At 41.8% G+C, this 18,875-nt stretch overlaps 1 protein-coding gene across 3 annotated transcripts; it reads right to left on the reverse strand.

Moving 5' to 3' along the window:
- Window positions 1-2,187: 2,187 nt before the first annotated feature.
- Window positions 2,188-13,207, reverse strand: LOC124038057 (NAD-dependent protein deacylase sirtuin-5, mitochondrial-like). Of its 3 annotated transcripts, none has more exons than XM_046353459.1 (9): window positions 13,064-13,207; window positions 9,771-9,879; window positions 6,585-6,718; window positions 6,190-6,415; window positions 4,536-4,623; window positions 4,396-4,449; window positions 3,114-3,237; window positions 2,857-2,972; window positions 2,188-2,604 (listed from the first exon to the last, which is right to left on the reverse strand). In XM_046353459.1, the coding sequence occupies exons 2-9, from the start codon at window positions 9,868-9,870 to the stop codon at window positions 2,535-2,537; spliced, it is 912 nt and encodes a 303-aa protein (XP_046209415.1). In that variant the 5' UTR covers window positions 9,871-9,879; window positions 13,064-13,207; the 3' UTR covers window positions 2,188-2,534. The 3 variants fall into 3 exon arrangements, with proteins under 3 accessions (XP_046209415.1, XP_046209413.1, XP_046209414.1); XM_046353457.1 differs by lacking the exon at window positions 13,064-13,207 and adding an exon at window positions 12,593-13,052; XM_046353458.1 differs by lacking the exon at window positions 13,064-13,207 and adding an exon at window positions 10,939-11,069.
- Between the last annotated feature and the right edge of the window lie 5,668 nt (window positions 13,208-18,875).

The following is an 18,875-nucleotide window of genomic DNA, read 5'->3' on the forward strand; positions in this document are numbered from 1 at the left end:
CTCAAGAGGTGGTTGGGCAAATAAAATCCCACAAATTCTGACAAACTCCAAGTATTGATTATGTAAAGCTGGGCTGCCATCAGTCAGGATGTTAACTGACAGCATGCCAGGGTGGATTGCAGAGGTCTTGAAAAAGAAGGATCAACACTGCAAATATTGACTCTCTGCATCAACTTCATGTAATTGTCAATAAAAGCCTTTGACACTTATGAAACGCTTGTAATTATACTTCAGTATTCCATAGGGAGACTGCGAGTCCTCGACAGAGGCTGCCCTAGTGGTAACGTTGAGTATACCACTCTCCATCAGATTGGCCTTCAATATCAACCTAACAATGTTTTTAGATGTTTAGCACTATTTCGACCTTGTAGTGTTCAGCCATCTTCAACAGCTGATCTTTAGTACATCATTCTAACAGTTCCTCTGATGGATTAATTGGTCTACATTACACGTGATAGTCAGAAGTAACTGCTAAAAAAATAATCTTGCTCTTCCCCTCTGCTGAGCACACCGGACCACAACAAGAGCAACGCCAATCTCACTGGGCACCACAGGAGAAGATACATAAGGAGCTTCCCCAAAACATACAATAACTCTACCCTACTCTTCGTGCAGATTCGCAGTGGGTAATTACACACTGTAGCACGCTGGCATGGAAAAATCCCCCAGCATTCCCAAGGCATGAAACAGACCGAGACAACGGCTCAGTCCACGGACACCACACAAAAACAACCTGGAGTCCAATCAATGAGATTGGAAATGTTTGTTAAGAGCTGCCTTGCCCTATAAAAAAAAATAAAAAAAAATCAACAAATTTGAGACTCTGGGATGCTGGCCTTCTAGAGTTCTTATGTTGGCCAGTGTGGCCTGGTGTTTTGGGGGTACTATTTAATGAAGCTGCCAGTTGAGGACTTGTGGGCGTCGGTTTCTCAAACTAGACACTAATGTCCTCTTGCTCAGTTGTGCACCCGGGCCTCCCACTCCTCTTTCTATTCTGGTTAGAGCCAGTTTGCGCTGTTCTGTGAAGGGAGTAGGACACAGCGCTGTAGGAGATCTTCAGTTTGTTTCTGGCCATTTTGAGCCTGTAATCGAACACACAAATGCTGATGCTCCAGATACTCAACAAGTCTAAAAAAGGCCAGTTGTATTTAGTCTTTAAAATCAGGACAACAGTTCAGCTGTGCTAACATAATTGCAAAAGGTTTTCTAATGATCAATTAGCCTTTTAAAATGATAAACTTGGATTAGCTAAAACAATGTGCCATTGGAACACAGGAGTGATGGTTGCTGATAATGGGCCTCTGTATGACTATGTAGATATGTCATAAAAAAATAATAAAAAATCTGCCGTTTCCAGCTACAATAGTCATTTACAACATTAAATGTCCACACTGTATTTCTGATCAATTTGATGTTATTTTAAAATGGACATAAAAAAAAATGTGCTCGTCTTTCAAAAACAATGACATTTCTACGTGACCCCAAACTTTTAAACGATAGTGTACATTTCCTCTGACAGCTCCATGAACACACACCCACCCACATGGTGACTGCTTGACACACAATCTCATACATGTCATGCAGGCAAAAAACACAGAAAGACAGATTTTAAAAAAAACAACAGCACCTGGTATCTCTGTTCAGCAATGAATTTCCCTTTGTCCTTAAAACAGTGTAATAAAATGTGATAACGTAAACATGACCCTCTGCAATAACACAGACTGACACACAGCATCATTAGAAATGGAGTAGATGCTATCATAACCCCTACTCCATCCCTAACCCAGTCATCCTGAAGGCACGGACACACCAATGAACAAATATAATAGTCAGAAGTGAAGTACAACCAGGCTTCAGAACCACTCAAACTGACCATAAGAGTTACTGTATTATCAGGTAGGTTACTGAGAACACATGCATCCCTAACCCAGTCAATTAGATGCAGCAGGTAGGAGTGAATCTGTAGACAAAGACTATCACAAATATAGCTAAACACTGCCCTCTACTGCCAGCACACACCTGATTTAAAAAGCATTTACAATGCATCTATGGTCGGATATGAACCTCACACATTTTATATATAATCTATACATATGATAAAAGTACCCTCTGACATGCAACAATGATATTGGATGAAGATCATCAAGAGAAAATGAAAAAGGAATCATTGTGCTTGAGATACCGGAAGACATGTCATAATTGTGATTTATTTTTTTTAAACATAGTTGTCATTTCATGCAATTAACACAAATCCAGAGTGGTAGCCTAGGGAGTGTGGGGTATTGTCAGCACAGTCTGTTTTCTATAGCATACATTACATTCACAAAACCGGGGTGTATTCTTTAGGAACCAAACAGAAGCAGATGGCTGAAACGAAGAGCGACTAACCTGAAATGGTCCAATAAGAACTTGTTTGTGTTGCAAAACGTCAACTGTTGCTAAATGTTTTGCCCTAATGAATACACCCCTGAGCACACCCATCCAGCACTAGAGTCTGGTCTATGTATACTGCGCTATGGCTCAGCCAGGGGAAGTCAGGGCTCATTGTGGTGGCGTGCCAGTGCAGGGGGCAGGGTGGTCCCACAGGGGCCCTGGAAGTGGAACCTGCAACACACAGAGACACAGGTGTTAAAGGATGCCATAGGGAATCATTAGTATGAAGCGACAGCAATGTTTCCCAATCGTGGTCCCGGGGTCCAAAAGTGGTGCACATTTTATCTAAACACACCTGATTCAAGTTGGCCAAGGCTTGATGATGAATTGATTGTTTGATTCAAGTGTGTTATTGCTAGGCAAACAAAGCACCGCTTTGGGTCCCAGGGAATAGGAGAAACTGGACGACAGTATGTTTATAACCTGAAGCGCATGGTGGCGGGTGTTTCCTCCATGTTAAATTCAGCTACAGGTATTCCTCTAGCCGCCACCTGGGGAGCAAACATGGCTGCTGGGTACACTATGGAGGACGTACCTACCTAAAACACACGAGGAAGACGCACATATCATCTTGTGATTATTATGATCTATTTTTACATTGTAGAGAAATCTCTTCAGGGTCTCATTTTTTAAAATCACGCATTAAAAAGGACAAAGACAGAATGGACAGACACACTCACCACTAGGCAGAGGTCACAGAGGTCTAGTTCCTCTTCAACACGAGTCAGGATGTCGGAGTCCAGAGTCTCCCCGAACCAGACCACATTAGGCCTGAGCAGACCACTACAGCCACCCTGCTCACACCTGGTGAGGCGCAGACACAGTTAGACCACTTAAACGTGTTTCCTACATGACGATCTAAACAATTCATATGATTGTGATCAACTGCCATTTAAAAAGTGAAGATAAGAAAAAAACTCAAGAAATGATAACATTTCTAATTAAGTGATAATGCCAGAAGAAGCCTCTGTTTGGAGGATATATCGGCACGAGTGTGGCAAACTGTGCCAATATATCCTCCAAACACCGGCTTTCGAGGGCATTATCACTTTTATACAACGGGCTACCAACATACTCCAATAATGATTGACATATTTTAATTAAAAACTTTATTTTGATTAATTTATTCATACTACTTCATCCTTCTACAAGATATAATCCCAACACAAAGCAAGGGTTGCTAGAGATGCTAGAGATGCTAGAAGTGCTAGAGATGCTAGAGATGCAGTCGTTCAGTCTTTTTGTTCAGCATCTATGGACGCGACCCAGTCGTTCAGTCTTTTTGTTCAGTATCTATGGACGCGACCCAGTCGTTCGTTCTAAATGTGCTCACTTGTCAGGACACCGTAGATAGCCAACAACACAGCTACAGTAACACAATCACTTCAATCAGAAGCTGGAAAAACTGCATATTAGCTGTGTTTCGTTTGACCTTTGTTTAATTGAAATTAGTTTGTATATATCGATACAAATGATACCAGCTGATTCATGATTTCGACTGGCCAACAAATGCTGCCTGCCTCGTCTCGACACGTTCATTACTATGAGACAGCAGAAGACCGAATTTGAATGTTGAAACAATGTTGCAAATGTCGGAGAGACAGACAGCAAGGTTTATACAAATATCTCCTGTTGAAAATGAAATGTTAGTCTAAAAGAAATGTGAGAAAGTGTAGATACTTTTTTAATAGTGGAGATCCAAGTTTATAAATTGCCTGGCTGGGCTGACGAGACAGTGAGTGGATTGCGCAGTCAGATGGAACAGAGTAAATAGGTATTTTAATGTCATAACTTTAGCCGTTGGCAACTGGTGGAATAGACACCGGCTGGAATGCAGTTTTAACCAATCAGGATTCGACCCACCCGTTGTATAAACAAGACGTAAGAGAGTTTGTCCCACCCATAGATATCCTCTTAAGTTATTATTACTAAGTATTCCAATTCAAAAATCCATGGTCCTACCTGGGTAAGTCATGAGGAGGGATCTGAGCATCACTGGTGTTGGGGTCTGGAGCACTAGAGAGAGCAAGATGGCAATAACTACTGTTACTGTTACATGTAACAACACCAAGGAAATGCTGACCTGAGTTTGACTGACTTACCCTTTGCCTTCCAGGGCAGCACAGATGGGACTCTTGTGGTTAACCCCAACATGACCACAGCTCATACAGCAGGTTTTAAACAAACTGCCTGTGGTCAAAGAGCGGGAGTAGGAAATAAAACATGACCACAACTCATATAGCCTGGTCACAAAGACAGAGGAGAGCTTACATGGCACTTTGTCAAGCAAAACGAGGAACGCGGTTTGTACAATACGTCGAGGTGGAGCTTATTAAAGAATGTCTGTTCGCTGCTTTCCATTAAACCACGGCCTAAAATATTCGTTCATATGGGCATTAACTTATATCCTACAGAAATGTGATCAGTTATGGAAACATTGGCTACAGTATACGCAAAAATATTCAGATATTGTAAACAGGCAGACATTTGAACTATAGAAATGGAAACAATTGAGATTTTAGAAACACAAAGTAACAATTACTGGGCTCTCGTCATTATTCACATCAAGTCACATGCACAATTATCAGCTTTATGAGCTATCAAAGGCAAAAGGTGGCTACTTTGAAGAATCTCAAATATAAAACATATTTTGGTTACTACATGATTCCATATGTGTTATTTCATTGTTGCTATGTGCATAATAGCAAAATTAACCAGCATAATGGGATTGAGAACAAGGTGGCGCCGGCAGCAGCGATGAGGAGACAGCCCTTAATTAAGTAGCCTTGTTTAACCACCGTCGAACTGTAGGTCTTAAGAGTCCTGTTTAGTCTTAATACCATAACTTACTTAGGCCTATATTTCCATATATAGGCTACTGTATCAATCTTTCATTCATGCCATCGCACAGCACACGAGATATTCATGCTTTTAAATGAAATCAAGCATTTCAGTTTTTAAATAAAATAAAAAACGGGAGCTTTGAATAATTAGCCTAAACAATAAATAAACCGTATGTTTTACATAAAGAGAGCAAGGGTTGAGGGAATAGTGTTTTGTTTTTCCTAAACAAATTAAAATAACTTTTTCCAGTCAGAAACAACTAAATGGCTGAAATTAATGTTACAGCTTCAGCATGGAGAGCGCAACAAACACTTGCTGTGCTGTGGAGCATTTTTACTGCAGTAGTGAGGAGAGCGAGACAACGTGAGCCAGTCACACAGGCTCAGTGCATATGTAGTTGCTTCTATTCAAACACATACGGTGTGGCTCTATATATGGAAAAATATGTTTAAACATTTCGACCAAGTGATTGGTCGAAAGAACAGAGGGCGACTCTCGGTCGACCAAGATATATTTTTTCTTTCGGGGATATCCGTAGTCTGAAAGCTTGTATGGTATATCTACAACACAGTCTGAGTACCCAAGATGAACCGACTATTACACACTGGAGTGAAACTGGCCTTCAACAATCTTCTTTAATCACTTTAATAACAACATGAGTCCCCCAATACCACTACTCGCTAGTCAGACACATGTTCCGGTCCAAATGGCATCCCTATTCCCTATAGTGCACTAGAAGATGACACCATATGTAGGGCTTTGATCAAAAGTAGTGCACTACACAGGGGATAGGGTGCCATTTGGGACACAGAGGCACAGTGAAAGTGCCATTGAATTATTACCGTGGATCTACTAGCTAACTAGTCAGAACAGTGAAAGTCAGTCTGGGTGACATAGCCATGGATACAGTACCATGCATCTCCAAAATGTTGGTGGATCCGGCTCGGCGATGTAGCTCATCGATGTTCTGTGTGATGACGGTGACGCGGCGCCCCTGTTTCTGCAGCCTGGCCTCACACTCTGCTATGGCCACGTGAGCCGAGTTGGGGCTCTTCGTCAGCATCACCTCCCTGCGGTAGTGGTAGAACTCCCACACCCTGGATGGGTTCTGACTGAACGCCCCAGGGGTGGCCAGGTCCTGATTTGGGGCCAAAGTGAGGATGAAAAACAGTGATAGAGAAAAGGGGGGAGTGAGAAAGAAGGCGAGAGGGGCGGGACAGGAGGAGGAGAGGGTGGAGGGAGACAAAGGGGAAGAGCACTATAAAGGGAATAGGGTGCCATTTAGGATGCATCCTTGGGGTGTTTACCTGGGCTTGCCATTTCCTCCAGAAGCCTCCTTCTCCTCTGAAGGTTGGGACCCCACTCTCAGCACTAACCCCTGCTCCCGTCAAGATGGCCACGTGTTTGGCTTTCGAGAACACCTCTCGGAACGCTGCTAGGTCTGAAAACAGACAAAAACATTAAGACTAAAAAGTAACACACATACAAAAGACCATGTGTGTGTGGTCTTGTTCTTCCATCCTTGTGGGGCCCTGAAATTCCTAAAAGTCCCCACAATGTTAGTCAAATAAGGATAATTCTCCCTCATGGAGACAAATTCAGTGATGGAAAAAGTACCCAATTGTCATACTTGAGTAAAAGTAAAGATGCCTTAATAAAAAAATGACTCAAGTAGCAGTGAAAGTCACCCAGTAAAATATTACTTGAGTAAAAGTATTTGGTATCAAATCTACTTAAGTATCAAAAGTAAATGTAAATGCTCAAATATACTTAAAGTTGAAGTCGGAAGTTCACAGGTTGGAGTCATTAAAACTTGTTTTTCAACCACTCCACAAATTTCTTGTTAAACTATAGTTTTGGCAAGACGGTTAGGAAATGTACTTTGCGCATGACAAGTAATTTTTCCAACAATTGTTTACAGATTATTTCACTGTATCACAATTCCAGCGGGTCAGAGGTTTACATACACTAAGTTGACTGTGCCTTTAAACAGCTTGGAAAATTCAAAAATGTCATGCTTTAGAAGCTTCTGATAGGCTAATTGACATCATTTGAGTCAATTGGAGGTGTACCTGTGGATGTATTGCAAGGCCTACCTTCAAGCTCTATGCCTCTTTGCTTGACATCATGGGAAAATCAAAAGAAATCAGTCAAGGCCTCAGAAAAACAATTGTAGACCTCCACAGGTGTGGTTCATCCTTGAGAGCAATTTCTAAATGCCTGATGGTACCATGTTCATCTGTACAAACAATAGTACACAAGTATAAACACCATGGGACCACGCAGCCGTCATACCGCTCAGGAAGGAGATGTGTTCTGTCTCCTAGAAATGAATGTATTTTGGTGTGAAAAGTGCAAATCAATCCCAGAACAACAACAAAGGACCTTGTGAAGATGCTGGAGGAAACAGGTACAAAAGTATCTATATCCACAGTAAAACAAGTCCTATATCCACATAACCTGAAAGGCTGCTCAACAAGGAAGCCACTGCTCCAAAACCACCATAAAAAAGCCAGACTACAGTTTGTAACTGCACATGGGGACAACGATTGTAGTTTTTGGAGAAATGTCCTCTGGTCTGATGAAACAAAAATAGAACTGTTTGGCCATAATGACCATCGTTATGTTTAGAGGGAAAAGGGGAATGCGTGCAAGCCGAAGAACACCATCCCAACCGTGAAGCACAGGGGTGGCAGCATCATGTTGTGGGGGTGCTTTGCTGCAGGAGGGACTGGTGCAGAAACCAAAATAGATGGCATCATGAGGGGGGAAATTATGTGGATATATTGAAGCAACATCTCAAGACATCAGTCAGGAAGTTAAAGCTTGGTTGCAAATGGTTCTTCCAAATGGACAATGACCCCAAGCATACTTCCAAAGTTGTGGCAAATTGGCTTAAGGACAACAAAGTCAAGGTATTGGAGTGGCCATCACAAAGCCCTGCCCTCAACCCTATAGAAAATTTGTGGGGAGAACTGAAGTGTGTGCGAGCAAGGAGGCCTACAAACCTGACTCAGTTGCACCAGCTCTGTCAGGAGGAAAGGGCCAAAAGTCACCCAACTTAATGTGGGAAGCTTGTGGAAGGCTACCCAAAACGTTTGACCCAAGTTAAACTATTTAAAGGCAACGCTACCAAATACCTTTGAGTTTGTAAACTTCTGACCCACTGGGAATGTGGTAATTCTCTCCACTATTACTCTGACATTTCACATTCTTAAAATAAGTGGTGATCCTAACTGACCAGGAAATTTTTACTAGGATTAAACATTAGGAATTGTGAAACTGAGTTTAAATGTATTTGGCTAAGGTGTATGTAAACTTCCAACTTCAACTTCCTTATATTAAAACAAACCAGACGGCACAATTCTCTTGTTTTTGGTTCAATGAAGAATAGCCAGGGGCTCCAACATTACTTACAAACTAAAGCATTTGTGTTTAGTGAGTCCTCCAGATCAGAGGCAGTAGGGAGGACCAGGCATGTTCTCTGTTTAGTGAGTCTCCCGATCAGAGGCAGTAGGGAGGACCAGGCATGTTCTCTGTTTAGTGAGTCCTCCCGATCAGAGGCGGTAGGGAGGACCAGGCATGTTCTCTGTTTAGTGAGTCTCCCGATCAGAGGCAGTAGGGAGGACCAGGCATGTTCTCTGTTTAGTGAGTCCTCCCGATCAGAGGCGGTAGGGAGGACCAGGCATGTTCTCTGTTTAGTGAGTCTCCCGATCAGAGGCAGTAGGGAGGACCAGGCATGTTCTCTTGATAAGCGCGCATTCGAAAAGTAACGAGTACTTTTGGGTATCAGGGAAAATGTATGGAGTAAAAGGTATATTATTTTCTTTAGGAACGTAGTAGAGTAAAAAGTAAAAGTTGTCAAGAATATAAATACTAAAGTAAAGATACCGCAAAAGACTACTTAAGTAGTACACTATTTTACTTCAGTACTTAAGTAGTACAGTATTTTACTTCAGTACTTAAGTAGTACAGTATTTTACTTCAGTACTTAAGTAGTACAGTATTTTACTTCAGTACTTAAGTAGTACAGTATTTTACTTCAGTACTTAAGTAGTACAGTATTTTACTTCAGTACTTAAGTAGTACAGTATTTTACTTCAGTACTTAAGTAGTACAGTATTTTACTTCAGTACTTAAGTAGTACAGTATTTTACTTCAGTACTTAAGTAGTACAGTATTTTACTTCAGTACTTACCACCACTGGACATTTCCCACATCTCCACGAGGACAAAGGCTATTTTAAGCTAAGGGGTTTAGGGTTCAGAATTAGGGTTAGCTTTAGGGTTTAAGCTAAGGGGTTTAGGGTTCAGAATTAGGGTTAGCTTTAGGGTTTAAGCTAAGGGGTTAGGTTTAGGGTTCAGAATTAGGGTTAGCTTTAGGGTTTAAGTGTAGGGGTTAGAGAATTTTTTTTATATTTTTTATAGAAATCAATTTTGGGTTCCCACGAGGATAGAAAAACAAGTGTGTGTACTACACCAACACAGTCCTACCGGAGCTGGGTCTGGCCATGACCGGTCTGTTCTGGGTCTCTTTAAATCGGGCACACAGATGAGAGGTGACGCCTCTGCTGGTGAACTGACGTACAATCATCAGGGTTAACTAAGAAAAATAACAAGAAGAAAAAGATATGACACTCGCCCCTCAGGGCCGCCATCTTACCGGTTCGTTTTGAGATAAAGCTTGTATGCAATTCACTACTCAATGTTTGCCCTCAGATATCTTAGAATTCTGCCAGAAGTCAAAGAGCTCTGATGAGTTCTGTATAGCTTCCATTCCTTCCCTGTGCTTCCAACTAGCGTTTTATTTTCTCTTCCGTTCTTCTCCCCTCTGCTCTTCCTTTAGAGAAGCATGCATCACAACTTTGTTCACTTGCACAATTTCTCTCGTTCCCTTTCACTTGTAAATGTCCACACTCATTGAAAATGACATTTGGTAGCTACTAGCTATGCTTGATTAACTTAGAGCTGTATTTGCCTCCAATGTCGTTTAAGAGAATTTGGCACAATGTCCAACCGGCCTCACAAGAACAGACCACCTGTAACCACGCCAGCCCAGGACCCCCACATCCGGCTTCTTCACCTGCGGACTCGTCTGAGACCAGACACCCGGATAGTATTTCTGTCAAATACAGCCAGTTTGTGGGAAGAAAATAAATAAAATCGGCTGGGCCTTGCTCCCAAGTGGGCCTATGCCCTTTCAGGCCCACCCATGGATGTGCCCCTGCTCAATTATGTGAAACCTATAGATGAGGGCCTAACGCATATATTTCAATTGACTGATTTCCTTATATGAACTGTAACTCTAAAATCTTTGATGTTTGATAACTCAAACTCGCGACGAGTTTGTGGAAAGGACTACAGACTATCAAACTACAAAAGCAAATCCAACTGAGTGGTGCCTACAGAAGCCTCCCTCCCAGACACGATTAACTCATTCTACGCTCGCTTCTCTCCTTGCTCCAGATGACCAGGTGTGTTCACTCGCCGATGCTGACAAGAAGAAAACTCTCAAAACCAGATGGCATCGTCTCGGACATCTACAACATGTCCCTGTCCCAGACTGTAGTCCCCACCTCCTTCAAGGACACAAACATTGTCCCAGTGCCTAAGCAAAACCAGGGTGACATGCCCAAATGATTAATCACCCCATCGCACTTACCACTGTCATCATTAAGTGCTTGAAGATGGTCTTGACCCACATTAAGGTCAGCACGACAGGTACACAGGACCCACTCCAATTTGCCTACCGCGCCAACAGATCCAATGAAGATGCCATTTCCATCGCTATTCACATGACCGTATCACATCTGGACAAGAAGAACACCTATGTGAGAATCCTATTCATTGACTACCGTTCAGCATTCAACACTATTGTTCCCTCCAAGCTCAACACCAAGCCCTGGCTCTGGACACCACCTTTTGCACCTGCAACTGGATCCTGGACTTCCTGACGTGTAGACCACAGGCTGGATTGGCAATAACACCTCCTCCACACTGACTCATAACACAGGGCCCCACAGGGGTGTGTCCTCATCCCTCTGCTGTACTCCCTGTTAACCCATGACTGTGTGGCACAACACCAACTCCCAAGTTTGCTGACGACACCACGGTTGTATGCCTGATAACCAACAAAAAAAATCTGCCAATAGGGAGGAGGTAAGTGAACTGGCATGTGGTGCCATGACAACCACCTCTTCCTCAACGTCAGAATAACAAAAGGAGTTGATTGTTGACTTCAGGAAGCCAAGGAGGGAACACGGCCCAATCCACATCAACAGAACTGCAGTAGAGAGTCAGTAGTTTAAAGTTCCTCGCCATCCACATCACCGAGGACTTGACATCAACCAACACCACTCGTCAAGAGGCCACAGCTGAAGAAATTTGGCATGCCACCCCGGGTCCTCTCCAAATACTACCACTGCACCATCGAGAGCATCCTGACCGGTTGCTTCACGGCCTGGTACAGAAATTGCTCCGCCCACGACCACAATGCCCTCCATAGGGTGGCGAAGATGGCCCAGAACATCACAGAGCATGCTCCCACCCATCCAGGACATCTACTCGTAATGGTGCCCGAGGAAGACCCGCAGCGTCATCAAGGGATGACAGGCAGACCGTATCAGAGCATGAGGTCTGACACCAACAGGCTCAGAGAGTGTTTCTCTCTACAAGCCATAAAGACTGCTGAACACTTGAACTTGACTGGACCACCAGCTCTGATTCTCCCAACCTTAGCACACATGCACGCACTCTCTCTCTCACACACACACACACACACACACACACACACACACACACACACACACACACACACACACACACACACTGCTACCAGACTCTTACGATTGCTAAATAATGCACCATTTAAACACTTGTCCCCCAAAACACATGTCAATATTTGAGTATAAATTGTGCCCTCCTGTACTATACTTATGCTAAAATATTCTACAGAAACCATTTACTTCATGTTCATATTCTTATATTCTATTATTGTTGCAAAGTGGAGAAGGAATTTGCAAGTAAGCTCTTCATTGGACGGCGTATACCACGTGTATCCTGTACGTATGACTAATACAACTTTAAACTTGGAAGGATATGAAGGATATACAAAACCAATTCAAGTAATGTCTCAACAGAAACCGACAGCCAACAGAACTCATATTGATGTTGACACAGCAAATGACAGTGAACTCAATTACCACATTAGGGACAACAACTTTTGGCACGTTACTACCTCATAGATCAAGAAAGCAGGGGGTTAATTGTAACAAAACACCACACTGAGTTGTCACCTAACCAACTAGCTGTTGTACCTGGAGATCTTGCTTGCTGTAACAACTTGGACACGTTGCAGACATGCGCAGACCTCTCTGGCTCGTCAAAGGGTAAATATTCATAGCAAGCTACTGTATCTGGTTTTCTTTGACCCGTGTGCATTTAAGGGCGTAAAGGGGGTCGTTAAGTCTTTTAGACTCGGAAAAAAATCGACCCTGTGGGTTTTCGAGACTGTGTTGTTCATGCAATTTGCAAGCAAAGATGGTACTCTTGAGGTGAGCTCTAAATACGACAGATAGCCATCTATCTATTGAATGCAACTCAACTTTAGCTGTTAGCTAACGTTAAACTTGTTGATATTCTTCAAGCGACTATCAGCATGCATGTTTCGCATATCCAAAGAAGCGTTGCCATACAACATTAATATGCCCTGATTAAATACCATTAACGTTCAGATAGATTTAATCTGACACATTTTGCATGTTGAATTTCTCCAAGTCCTTCCTTACCCTGTTTCAGCTGTTTAGTGAAGAGGTGTGTGTAATTTTAAATGTCTTCCTCTTCTTCTCCTTTGGGATTGGGTTGGCAGATCGCGTCCAATTTGCAGGTGCCGCCACCTACTGTATTGAAGTGTGAGGGCAGTCATGGCCCAACTACATTGAATGATCGTCATTATTCCTGTTTCAAAACGGAAAAAATTGCACCATCAATATACCAATATATCATAAGAATACCCCCCCCCCATTAACTATTCTGCTGTACTCCCAGGTACTTCTCTGCAGCTGCCACCTCCACTCACTACTTTGCCCCTATCCGCTCCTGCACCATGCCAACGGCCTGGGAGGCTCTTCAACCTGCCTATCTCGCACCGGACACTTCCGATCCCCAGCAACATGAGCATCCCTACAGGTGACACACACAACTTTATCCACAGACACAAAAATGGTATTGGTGGATCGCATCAACTAGGTGCATACATCGCCGCCACCTACTGTACTGGAGTGTGAGTGAGGACACGGCCTCCCTTAGCTAAAGATTGTTGAAACAGATCATGTGAGAAAAGATTTTTGTTATTCTTGGGAGTTACAGGTTTATCTATGCAAATAGTTGCCAGAGATTTTTCAAAATGCCTGGTATGGACGATACTATCGTCATTCTCGATTTGGCCAAACATGTCCAGTTGCAGGTGGCGTGCCTGGATGTAGAAAGTGCTCCAACAATGTGTATGCCGCCATCTTGTCTATTTCAAATCTTCTCTCATTGATTAAGACAGGTGGGTCCACCCCTGACACGTCTCTTGTGCCTCATGGTCCGCAGAGGCTCTCCTGCGGACTGGGTTTGAAATGGATCACTGTCAATTGCTCACTGTCACCCTATGTTTACCACAGGTATGACAAAACATTTATTTTTACTGTTCTAATTACGTTGGTAACCAGTTTAAAATAACAATCAGGCACCTCGGGGGGTTGCGATATATGGACAATATACCACTGCTAAGGGCTGTGTCCAGGCACTCTGCAATGCATTGTGCCTAAGAACAGCTCTTAGCCGTGGTATATTGGTCATATAACACACCACCTCTTGCCTTATTGCTTAATTATACAGATACAAAATTGGCCTACAAATGCTTTATATCATTTGCAATATGACAGCTAAATCTCCCAAAGTAACCGTGCCATTCCAAATGCAAAACTACTATATACTAAATAATACTAAATAATAATACTAAAATAATATCCTGCTTTTAAACTAATATGCTACATATATTATATATATTATACATATCCAAATTCAAAAACCTGAAGAAATAAAACAATAATACAAAACACAGCGGAATATAAACTGGTCTTACCAATGTCCCTAACAAATAAATGCATACATTAAAACAATGTATTTATTTCAAACAATGACATTAAATCATCAACAGTCAAGTCAGATGCATTGCACCATTGTGGTTACATTTGTGCTCATTTGCAGCAGAGGCTTACAGAGGATCCATTGTAAACGGCAAATCATTCATTCATAAACGTTTACTATAACATTGCACAACATTGACAGACAACTAGAAAAGAGAATATACACAGTAATATAAATATGTAAATATATAAATATTAGTTTAAAAGCAGGATATTATTTTAGTATCATCCTTTTGTAAAAGGATGAAGCGCTTCTTTTGATACTAAAATAATATTTTATTTATTTATTTTATTTTATTTATTTATTTTGCTCCTTTGCACCCCATTATTTTTATTTATACTTTGCACATTCTTCCATTGCAAAACTACCATTCCAGTGTTTTACTTGCTATATTGTATTTACTTTGCCACCGTGGCCTTTTTTGCCTTTACCTCCTTTCTCACCTCATTTGCTCACATTGTGTATAGACTTGTTTATACTGTATTATTGACTGTTATTATTATTATTATTATTATGTTTGTTTTACTCCATGTGTAACTCTGTGTCGTTGTATCTGTCAAACTGCTTTGCTTTATCTTGGCCAGGTCGCAATTGTAAATGAGAACTTGTTCTCAACTTGCGTACCTGGTTAAATAAAGGTGAAATAAAACATTTTAAAAATCTAAGCAGACTTTAACATCTCTACACTACCAGGGGTTGGTCGGGAGGAAGATCCGGGAGGGGGCGGTTAGGTCATGTAGGTTACCCGACCTGCCTAATGCCTCCTGCTGTCTCCTCTCCTGCAATGCCTTGACATCCTCTGGGTTTGTCTGTGATTGATAGATATGGTTTACTTTTAGACGGGTCCCTTTTTTTAGGGCTGGATATTTTTATTTAGCAAATGTATAAATAGTGCTCTGTTTCTTTGGCCAACCCAATGAACCCTGGTAGAAATAATCAATCAGTGCTTTATTGAATGGTCATTTGGAATGTCAAGGTAATGAACATTATGGGTAAAAAATAAATAATAATAATACAAAACACAGTAGAATATTGAGCCTAAAATGAAGATTTTTGCCATTTTTTGGAGATCCTCCTTCAGCTTAGTGTATTATATTAACCTGTCTGGCCCTTATTCTCAGTTAGCCTCCCTAACTCTACCCTACATTATGGGAGTTAGATACGCTAGTCTAGATATGCTATCTTCCTATACATTAATAGTATACATGGGATGAATCTACACTCTTAGAAAAAATGGGTTCTGACCGTTTTTGGTTCCAGGTAGAAAGAACCCATTTGGGTTCCATGTAGAACCCTTTCCACAGAGGGTTCTACATAGAACCCAAAAGGAATATACCTTGAACCAAAAAGGGTTCTCCTGTGGCGACAGCTTTTTTTCTAAGAGAGTATCAGTGACAAATGAGCTGTAAAATGACAATGTGCTTGTTCTTGCGTATAAATGCCCCATTCTAGTTCCATTCTGTGTATTCTGATGATATCATCCACTAGATGGGGTGAGCTTGCTTCCCAAAAGAGAGAGAAGAGTTGGAGAATAGCAGCTTTCCAATGGTGATGGTACATGCAGATGGGTATTGGCTTTACTGATCTCTTTTAACATTTTTTACAGTTGAACCTTTATTTAATTAGGCAAGTCAGTAAAAAACAAATTCTTATTTACAATGACGGCCTCCCAAAAGGCAAAAGGCCTCCTGCGGGGACAGGGGCACGGGACTTTAAAAAAACGAAAACAATATAAATATAGGACACAACACATATCACAACAAGAGAGAGAACACAACACTACATAAAGAGGGACCTAGACAACAACATAGCAAGGCAGCAACACAACATAACAACAACATAGCAAGGCAGCAACACAACATAACAACAACATAGCAAGGCAGCAACACAACATAACAACAACATAGCAAGGCAGCAACACAACATAACAACAACATAGCAAGGCAGCAACATGGCAGCAACACAACATAACAACAACATAGCAAGGCAGCAACACAACATAACAACAACATAGCAAGGCAGCAACACAACATAACAACAACATAGCAAGGCAGCAACACAAAATGGTCACAGCACAAAACATGGTACAAACATTATTGGGCACAGTCAACAGCACAAAAGTCAAGAAGGTAGAGACAACAATACATCACACAATGCAGCCACAACTGTCAGTAAGAGTGTCCATGATTGATTCTTTGAATGAAGAGATGGAGATTAAACTGTCCAGTTTGAGTGTTTGTTGCAGCTCGTTCCAGTCGCTAGCTGCAGAGAACTCTTGACAACCATTATAAATATCTGCCATGTAGGCTATGGAGTCAGCCATGATGAAGGAGACAGAGAAGCTAGGGTTAGGTAGGCTAACTGAAAGTAAGGGCCAGACAGTCTCCAGATATCATCTCCACTTATAGCCTACTGATTTACTCTCTGGGGAATGGGCAGGTATTCTCACAATAGCAACTGTGTGTTATTCTGTGCTGTTGCAGACAGGGAAGTCTGTGTGTGTGTCAGTGGCGTAATTCAGTTTCCTCAGGCTGCAAGGTACAAGCAAGCCCTGCCCCAACCAAAAAAACCAAAAAAGTGTAGTTTTATAGCTTAGTCTATCTCATGCTATTTTACACATTTTGAGAGAAAATGTTGCAGTTTTAAAGCCAATTTCCTGTCACCCCCCCAAATGGAATGGCTTATGACGTGTTGATATTCTCGGTGTGTGTGTGTGTGTGTGTGTGTGTGTGTGTGTGTGTGTGTGTGTGTGTGTGTGTGTGTGTGTGTGTGTGTGTGTGTGTGTGTGTGTGTGTGTGTGTGTGTGTGTGTGTGTGTGTGTGTGTGTGTGTGTGTGTGTGTGTGTGCCACTTTCTCTTTTCAGAAGGGAGGCAGGACCCCTTAATCAATAGTGTCACTGTACATCTCACACCACAGGTTTGTTTGCTTCTCTCTCTCTCTCAATTCAATTCAATTTAAATGGCTTTATTGGTTGGGGAAACATATGTTTACATTGCCAAAGCAAGTAAATTAGATAATAAAAAAAAGAGTTAAATAAACAATAAAAAATGTACTGTAAAAATTACACTCACATAAGTTTCAAAGGAAAAGAGACATATCGTATGTCATTTTATGGCTATGTACAGTGTTGTAAGATGCAAGTACAAAAGGGAAAATAAATAAACATAAATATGGGTTGTATTTACAATGGTGTTTGTTCCTCACTGGCTGCTGCACTTTTCTTGTGGCAACAGGTCAGACATTTTTCTGCTTTGATGGTACACTGTGATGTTTCACCTAATAGATATGGAAGTTTATCCAAATTTGATTTGTTTTCAAATTATTTGTGGGTGTGTGTAATCTGAGGGGAATATGTGTCTCTAATATGGTCATACATTTGGCGGGAGGTTAGGAAGTGCAGCTCAGTTTCCACCTCATTTTGTGGGCGGTGTGCATATAGCCTGTCTTCTCTTGAGAGCCAGGTCTGCCTACGGCGGCCTTTCTCAATAGCAAGGCTATGCTTACTGAGTCTGTACATAGTTAAAGCTTTCCTTAGGATTGGGTCAGTCACAGTGGTCAGGTATTCTGTCACTGTGTATTCTGTTTAGGGCCAAATACCATTCTAGTTTGCTCTGTTTTTTGTTAATTCTGTCCAATGTATCAAGTAATTATCTTTTTGTTTTCTCATGATTTGGTTGGGTCTAATTGTGTTGCTGTCCTGGGGCTCTGTAGGGTGTGTTTGTGTTTGGGAACAGAGCCCCAGGACCAGCTTGATTAGGGGACTCTTCTCCAGGTTCATCTCTCTGTAGGTGATGGCTTTGTTATGGAAGGTTTTGGGGATCACTTCCTTTTCGGTGGTTGTAGAATTTAATGGCTCTTTTCTGGATTTTGATAATTAGCGGTTATCGGCCTAATTCTGCTTTGCATGCATTATTTGGTGTTTTGCATTGTACACAGAGGATATTTTTGCAGAATTCTGCATGCAGAGTCTCAATTTGGTGTTTGTCCCATTTTGTGAATTATTGGTTGGTGAGCAGACCCCAGACCTCACAACCATAAAGGACAATGGGTTCTATAACTGATTTGAGTATTTTTAGCCAGATCTTAATTGGTATGTAGAATTTTATGTTCCTTTTGATGGCATACAACGCCCTTCTTGCCTTGTCTCACAGGTTGTTCACAGCTTTGTGGAAGTTACCTGTGGCGCCGATGTTTAGGCCAAGGTATGTATAGTTGTTTGTGTGCTCTAGGGCAACGGTGTCTAGATATAATTTGTATTTGTGGTCCTGGCGACTGGACCTATTAAGGAACACCATTATTTTGGTCTTACTGAGATTTACTGTCAGGGCCTAGGTCTGGCAGTATCTGTGCAGAATATCTAGGTGCTGCTGTAGGCCCTACTTGGTTGGTGACAGAAGCACCAGA

Source organism: Oncorhynchus gorbuscha, linkage group LG06 (genome assembly GCF_021184085.1).
Source record: "Oncorhynchus gorbuscha isolate QuinsamMale2020 ecotype Even-year linkage group LG06, OgorEven_v1.0, whole genome shotgun sequence".
NCBI classification, from domain to species: domain Eukaryota; kingdom Metazoa; phylum Chordata; class Actinopteri; order Salmoniformes; family Salmonidae; genus Oncorhynchus; species Oncorhynchus gorbuscha.

Bases quoted from the DNA above. Each gene is read 5' to 3' on its own strand.
- LOC124038057 (XM_046353457.1), bottom strand. From the start codon at position 12,676: ATGAATATTTACCCTTTGACGAGCCAGAGAGGTCTGCGCATGTCTGCA. The intron at 4,450-4,535 runs GTAAGTCAGTCA...TGCTCTCTCTAG, and splicing joins GCTGCCCTGGAAGGCAAAGG to TGCTCCAGACCCCAACACCA. The intron at 2,973-3,113 runs GTGAGTGTGTCT...CGTGTGTTTTAG, and splicing joins TCTGTGACCTCTGCCTAGTG to GTAGGTACGTCCTCCATAGT.